Genomic DNA, 7,855 nt, shown 5'->3' on the forward strand with positions numbered 1-7,855 from the left:
GCCTTCGCCCTGGCCCCTGCCCGGGTGCGTCCAAAACAAGCACAAAACCATCAGATGCCTCTTCCCTTGGAAACGGTGCAAGGAGGAAGCGGGGTATGAAGGGCAAGGGCCGGGGAGGAGTGGTGGAGACGAGGTTTTCCCCCCAGCGCCGCGATCCTCCGTGCCAGAAGCATCCCTCCTTGGCATGCCCAGTTTCAAGCCAGCCGTAACTGCAATCTCTAGTAGCGCTTGGCATGGCATCAGCCCAGGATGGACGGGCAGAAGAAAGCCCCACGTAGCTCGTGGCTCCCCCAACGTCCCACGACCCCCTCCTGCTCGCCCACGCTGCCCCGCGGGCTGCCTCCGTCCTGCCCTGCCACCCTGCCCTGCCGTGCGGAGACCGTCTGTCCCGCTGAGGCGCAAACTGACCTAACAACATACGCAAGCAGAGAGCAGGGTGAGGCAACTAAGCCCATTTTCCTCTCTGACCGAAGCTTGCCTCCAGGCTTTAAAAGCCAAGCAACGCTCCAGTTTTCCTCACAAAGCCCCTTTGAGAAGAGCCTGGATGAATTCCAGCTTGGCTGTACGTCCCAAAGCCGCTTGGTGCCCTTCCCCACGGCTCTCCCTCCTTGCATGAACATCGCTCCAACTCATGAAACAGCAGATTTTCTTCCCATCCGAGCACAGGGGCTGGGACATCCCCAGTCCTCACCTCCCCGGGAACTAAGTGGTCCTCCCAGGTAGAAGTACCACACTCGGAGATCACGGGCTCCCAGCATTTGTAGGAGACGCAGCGGTCAGCTCCACAAATAAACTACTGAAGTGACATTTAGAAAAGCTCTTCATCCAGAAGCATCTCAAAAGTGCTTTGTAAACTTCACTAATGGGCTGTGCAAACTGTAGCTCCCATTCTCAGTAGGGTCTGTGCAGAGGTATCCGCTCAGATGGCTGCTAGGGAAGATGAAGGCTGCAGGCTGGCATCCCAGAAAGGCTCAGCTAGAGCAGGGAAACTACTGGGTACTTGGTGAACGTGGCTTGGGGAGCAAACCTTGAAAGAGCTCAATCAAAAGACGCCAAACTGGGTCCATCCTGGGACAAACTCAGCAAGCCTCCCATGACAATCATGTAGGCTTGTTTCCTTTGTTGACAAAAGAAAAAAACCCCAGGTATAAAGATCTGTGTGTCTACCGCTGCGTTTCAGCCCCCTTCTACCGAGAAATACCGTAACTCTTCAGCTGAAACACGGCCGAAGTGTAGAGGGGGGGGGCAATTACTGTGTCAGGCAAAACGTGTTTCCAAAGAGCGGTCCAGAACACCCCCCTGAGATGGCCTAAGTTAAAAGGTATGAATGAACAGCCCCCTCAGTCACCCTCATGGTGGAAAAGCAGCTGCTTTTTTTTTTTTTTCTTGAACATATCTTGTGTTCACATGGAAAGGGGCGTTTGGGAGAGGCTTCCCTTACTGCGTTCGGCACTACGGATGTCAGCAAGCGGCACAGAACCGGGAGCACTGGGTCGCCGGATGCTTGCTCAGTGTTGTTCAAGCTCATCCTGTATCATCAGCCCCATCGGTCCCCATTCATCCACTCTGCTGACACCCACTGCACGCAACCGCCAAGTCAGATTTGTTGGGGAATTGGGCATTCGCCATGAATGTGCCCCAGTGCTTGACAGCAGTGGCATGAGCTGGGAAGCACCTGATGGACTCAGAAATGAGAAGAGACCAGTCTGGTCTTTCTTGATGAGTCTTACCGGTGTCGGAGGAGGGGACGGCCTTGGTGAGGATGCTGTCGGTGATGGTGCCCAGCATGCTGAAGGCAAACACCAGCGGCACCGCAACTATGCAGTAGTGCCACACGGTCCTCATCAGGGCCTAAGGGACAGGACAAAAGAGACCACGGATCATTAGAGAGAGCAAGCGGTGACTTTGTGGCAAGAAACAACCTAGAAAAACATCACGAGCCAAACCCATGATTTAGGTAAATTGTGGGAGCCACAACTGCTAGATGATGGCCCGGCTTTGGCCATTGCAGGGTCTTTCATAGCCCACCATTTGTCTACAGGCAATTATTCCAAGCATGCAGCACAAGTAGCAAGTGATACCCGACAATCTGGCAGCACGTTACTCCGGCACTGCTGCGGGTATTTTTAGTGTCTGGGAATTAGTGACGTCCCCGCACCCTTCCCCCATCTTCTGTCTCTTGTCCAACTCCTGAGGAAACGTGAAAGAGCAGATGCATGTGGTGTACTTCAGGAAGCCTCCATTACTTATACAAAACAGCCTAGAGAAGGCATTTCAGTTCATTATCATAAATAATTAAAACTAAACTGAGCTTGTCAAAATAAATGAGCGCGGTGCATTATGTAACGCTGTACCTTTGGGATTTCTAATCCTGTTCTGCTGCTTCCTTGCTAATAAATTCACCAAATTCAGTAATCTGGAATAGGTCTTCTGGCCATAAGTGCACATTAGCGAGCATAATTAGGGAGAGTAATGATTTTGTTATTGCACATATTCTTAGCGGAGACATCCCTCCAGCTGTTAAATACTGAAACAAAAGCGGTGAAGCTCCCTAAGCCGTGGGGCTAGAGCGGCTCTCGGCTCATTCACAAGCCCTGCTGGTCAAATGAATGGGTTTCTCTGGGGCATGGAAAGGAAATTCCCCCTTTCTTGCAAGTCTCCTGCCCTCACCCGTGTCTCAAGGTGTGTTGTTGCGGCTGGAAAACATTTCTGTTGCTGGTTTAGCCAGAAGTTTCATTCTCTGGAGTCCTCTCTCCTAAGATCTGGTCCCTGCCTCTCAGCTACAGAAGATAGAGAAGCCCAGAGACATTGCTCACTAATGACTTGGAAATACTGAGGTTTATGCCTAGTTCCCCTCTAGACTCACACACAGCCAGGTTCCTCTCCTTGGAGGGGCTCTTTGCCTACGTTTTGGTTAAGATCTCGGCACTTCTGATTAAGGAACCAGAGAACAAAGACAGAGGAACAGGTATTTGGTACATAAACATTCAGACGGAGGGAGAATAATTCCTTGCTAGGGCAAATGTCATTGCAGGACAACGTTGCAGAGCTCATAGGAAAAAACAGCTTTAACCCTCCCTTGCCTTGCATGAATTCCCTCATGGGCTGAAGCAACTGGGCAGAAAAGAGCTGAGCTGTGTCTGTGCCTCCTGTAAAACCAGGGGAAATGGCTCCTCGCTCCCCTGGGACTCGGGAAGGATGGAGCCAGGCAGAGCCTGGTCTCTGCTGCTCCTCAGCGGGTCGGTAGCAGCCTTTTTGACCTGAGCAGATCTGAAGGCGTTTTTCAGGTGAGAGAAGCAGAACCAAGAGTTTCGGCAGACGACAGGCTCAAAAAGCAAATGCCTGGGAAACGCAGGCAGCAAGGCAGGACGAGGCACAGCCGAGCCTTCAGACAAAGAGAAAAACTTCCCCGTCGCCACCGCCAAGCCCTCCTACATACGCCCCTGCCCACGCGCTCCCGGCTTGCGTCTGCAGATCTCACACCAGCTCTCCACTCCTCTACTTCTCCAGGTGCTATTGCCGAGCTCGCAGCCCACCCCTTCCCTTCTCCAGCTGCTGATTGCTGGGAACATCCTGCAGCCTCTTCCCAGCTGCACCGCCGGCTGTCTGTCTGTCTGTCTGCTGCCGCTGGTGCCCGCCTTCCAAAAACACTTCAGCCCACCTCCTGGCGATATGAAGATGGGTTTCGGAGTGTCTTTTATTAACAACTAGCTTTTCTCCTCGCTTCCACCCTTTGGGGAGGGGATCTACTTCATCTGGAGGCCAGATGCAGCAAGGGCACAGCGGGCGGGATGCTCCTCCGCCGGCGGCTGCGCAGGATTAAAAGCTTCACGCATTAATCTCTGCGTTTGGGGCCCGCCGCTGCGACGGCACTCAGCCCCGCCACGACAGAAAGCCACCCCAGAAACGGATGTTTTCTCGGCAGCCGCTTTTCAGTAAGGCGTCCCCGGTGCAGAGGATCGCAGCTGCGTTTGCCTATGAATAGTTCTCGTGGGAAGTCATTGCTGACCCTTGTCCCCAGGCCCGTGCTGTCAGGATGTCCACAGCCCTCCGGGGTTGGCGTAACTGCCAACTCTAAAATGAACTTCCAGCCGCGATTTCCCTTCCCCACACAGCCACCGTCAGCCTCCTCATGCTGGGGCGTTAGCCGCTGCAAGCTGTGCCACCCTGTGTGCCCCTCCACTGCCACCGAGGCTTTGTCTCCTACCTCCAGCTGCCTCCAGCCTCCCCTCTCAGTGAGACCTTGGTGCACAAAAGCCGTTCGCTCCATGGCTGCCCCTCTGCCTGATTGCTGTGGGACTGGGCTTTGGCACAGGGACCCGGTCCCAGCAGCACCCTGTCCTGCGCCCGGCTAGAGGTGCTCAGATCTCCAGATGGACCAGGTCCACCTTGGTCCCACCTAACTGCTCCCCACCATGACCATAAAACAACGGCACAACCTTCAAAGCCCTTCACTGGCCATGCTCAGGGGCAGCAAGCCCTGTGCAGATGTCCCATGCTAAGGTGGCACATTGATGCCAGCCAAAAACATGCAACAGCCGGGAGGCACCCTTCCCAAGCATTCCACCACCCGGCAGCATCTCCACGAGCCCTGAAATCCCAGAGAGAGGGGACCACGTTCCATCTGCAGACCCAACCCTTCCTCTGCATCCATCCTCTCTTCCCAGCCTCATCTTGGACACGCAATTAGCCTCATCTCATCCAAGTAGCTGGGAACCACGAGCCTCAATACCCTCCGGAATTTGGCTCTGACCTCTCCGTGGCTGTGGTGTGGTTGTAGGAACAGCAATCTCCTACCCGCACCAGCAGGAGCACCGGCACCTTGGCAGCAAGGCTTGAGGCCAAATCCTTCAGGGAACATCGAAAGGCTGACGCAGCTCGACCCTTTCTCCATCCCCATTGCCTGGGCAGAGGTATCGGTTCCCTGAGTGTGGCTTATCTGAGCAAACATGATTACCAGCAGAGCTGCCTATGCCAACTTGGTTTTCCAGTTACTGTTTGAGACGGGCATCGACTGTCACCCATGCAGATACAACTGTCAATGGGTAACATCGCTCATCCCAAAACAGAGGAACAAAATTATTGCCTTGCTACGTCCTTTCCCAAATACTCTCAGCTTGGGGAAATTAGATAAAAATAAAGCTGCCGAAGAAGAGCACGCAACCTCTGCTGTCTTGTAGCAGTGTACAACCGCAATGATTTCCCCCCACCCACCCATAATCTTCATTTACTTTCTGGGTAGTTCAGGAAATGCAGTTGCTGACAAGACCGAGGGCAGGAGTTCTATGCAAATCCAGTGACTCAGGAGGGACTTAAGGACTTTCTATAGAGGATTAATTTTTTTTTTTTAAATCCCCGTAACTATTCCTCACGCGGCCCTTTATCGTTATTTGGTGTAGTGCTTATGCTGAGCACAGCTTTGTTTGCACAGGGGCACAGGAGAGATGGTTTCTCCCCCGAAGAGCACCCAGAAAAGCTGGTGGTGGCATTTCAAGGGGCAGAGCTTGCGGCCAGGTCTCACAGACCTCATGCTGCTGCATTATTAAAAGGCACCATGGACGATTTCACACCGAGCCTTACCATGCCTAGGCCCACAGCAGCGAAGACGAAGACACTGAGCCTGAGCAGGGTCCTCTCCGTGCAGTGGTTGGTGAGTTTTCCAACAACCAGACCCTGGACAACCTGGGAAAGAAGCACATGAGCAGCACTAAGCCCGATGTATAACAATTTAAGCAAGCTCAAAAGAGAACTGCTACAGTGCTTCAAACAAATGAAAGGCAGCACATGGGTTATTCCCTTGCTTTTTTTTTGGAGAAGGGACCTCACTGTCACGGTAAATGGCTGGAAGACACAATCCATTATTTCAAGCATTTTGCATCCGAGGGATAGATCCATCCCATCAGCTGAAAGCCTTGACTCAGGGTGCACGCCTGAGTTTACCACCACTGCCTACTCACCAGTGGTGATCGAAACTTTCTAAAGATGCTTGCAGACACAAATTAATTTTTCTAACTTGTGATGTTTTTGTGAAATACAATTAATACTAAGGTCTTCATTCTTGGCAAGTCCTTCCAAAGAAAAAACGTACGTTTGTATGCAGAGGAGGAAAATGCCTCTTTTCCTGTACCTTCTCTTGCCATTATTTTAAACTATAAATATACAAATTGTGTGGTTCACTGTTTTTAGACAGGAAACAAGTATGACAGAGATGCTAATACTCAGCCCCAGCAGTACACACAGATGTGAGGGTCGGGGAACTGGTTTTACAGATTTTAAACAAAAACTGGGGGAGAGGGGGAGGGAAGGAGGAGCAAAAAAATCTGAAACCCAGGAAGTATTTGGCTTTTCCAGCACTTGGCAGAGCAAAGATTCGTTCTTTTAGTTCTCTGTTCAGCACCTCCCATACTTCAAGTGACACTGGCCCAAGTGGACATGAGAGGACAGAGGCTGGAAAACATCACTTTGAAAACAAACCCTGACCGACTGCATTTCAGGGGAGGGACAGATAGGAATCTACCAAGTTTCCCCTTCCTTGAAAGGGTTGGTTTGATCCAAGCTAAAACCCCTCTGACTTGAAAGAAAAGCTCTAGCTCAAAATGCTTTGTTTGGTGCGATGGCTTCATTTCAATGGCAGTCCAGCCTGGAGAAAACCTCGGGGCCCTGCTTGGACCTGGAACGATGCTACGCCACGCTTAACCTTGCTATGTTAGTCCTAAGGGTGAAACCCAAACTCAACTGCAAGGAAATGCAGGCACAATGAATAAGAAAGTTATTAAAAAGAAAGGAAACGTTAATCTGTGATAAGCAGTCCAGAAAAAGCAATTTAATTATTAAAATAAAATAAAAAAGCAAAACCTAAATAGTAATATAGTGAATTCAAAATAAAGTTAACATAAAGAACAATAGCTACAAATAGAATATATTTCCAACAAGCTACAACTTAATGGAAAACATCAAAAATTGAGTCTTCCCATTGCTTCAGAGCACAAGCCGGTTTTGACACCAGGGCACATCGCACCAAGCAGACATTTTGGTTCCCGGTGAACGCTTTTCCTGCTTCCTTTTTGTCCCTGTCCCCACCCTCAGGCCGGGCTCGAGAGCTCAGCTCACACGTGCCCGGCTGCCACGTGACGGTGGCATGGGCTCCGCTTGTCTCTCCTGGGTCGTGTCACCTGCCGAGTGGCCTCGGGGACACGGGCGAACCTGCTGCGGTGCGATGCTCGGACGATGCGTGGGGTGACCTGAGTCATCCCGGCTGAAAGCCCTGCCGCGGACACGGGAGGAGGCTGATACCAGCCCCGGCGGCTCCTACTCAGGGGGTGGGTGGAGAAGCTGCTGAGTAACACTTCATTACGCTGAGTGCTCCTAAAATGAAGGATTGTCATTAACTTTTTGCAACTTCCCAGTCCCTCCCACCGGCTCGCCCCGGCCGGGGCTGTGCTGAGTCACGCGGGACGGGGGCTGAGCCCCGTTGCAGGGCATGGCTTGACTCAGCGGTGGCATCACCTGAACCCCAGTTCATCTCTGCTGAGCCACCGGTGGAAAGGAATCGTTTCTCAATTTGCCCTGACTTGAACGGCGTATTTAATCGGGATACACTGTGCAGGCGCAGCCTGGTCTCTGCCCTTCCTTGAGTCATTGGGGTAGACCATCAGCAACGTCCCAGAGCAGCCCGATCTGATGGCCGTGGGAGTGGCGTACCCAAAAATGTCTCCACCGCTACACATGAGCGCAGGGAACAGCAGGGCGAGCGGGGCAGGGTGATGGTCCTTGTGCCGAGGCTGGCATTCAGCACGGGCTTCCCCATCACTTGCAGTGGGGCAATACGAGCACGAGGTTAAAGCACCACTGCTGA

At 52.2% G+C, this 7,855-nt stretch overlaps 1 protein-coding gene across 1 annotated transcript in view; it reads right to left on the minus strand.

The window, feature by feature from the left end:
* The window catches only part of SLC22A18 (solute carrier family 22, member 18), a gene marked incomplete at its 5' end in the record, with an annotated part of 25,195 nt that overhangs the window by 3,587 nt on the left and 13,753 nt on the right, over positions 1 to 7,855 (minus strand). Inside the window, 2 exons of the mRNA XM_010285872.1 lie at positions 1,731 to 1,851; positions 5,581 to 5,682. Of these exons, the coding sequence (XP_010284174.1) occupies positions 1,731 to 1,851; positions 5,581 to 5,682 (223 nt within the window). The remainder of the gene's footprint in view (positions 1 to 1,730; positions 1,852 to 5,580; positions 5,683 to 7,855) is intronic.

Source organism: Phaethon lepturus, unplaced genomic scaffold (genome assembly GCF_000687285.1).
Source record: "Phaethon lepturus isolate BGI_N335 unplaced genomic scaffold, ASM68728v1 scaffold13904, whole genome shotgun sequence".
Classification (NCBI taxonomy): Eukaryota; Metazoa; Chordata; class Aves; order Phaethontiformes; family Phaethontidae; genus Phaethon; species Phaethon lepturus.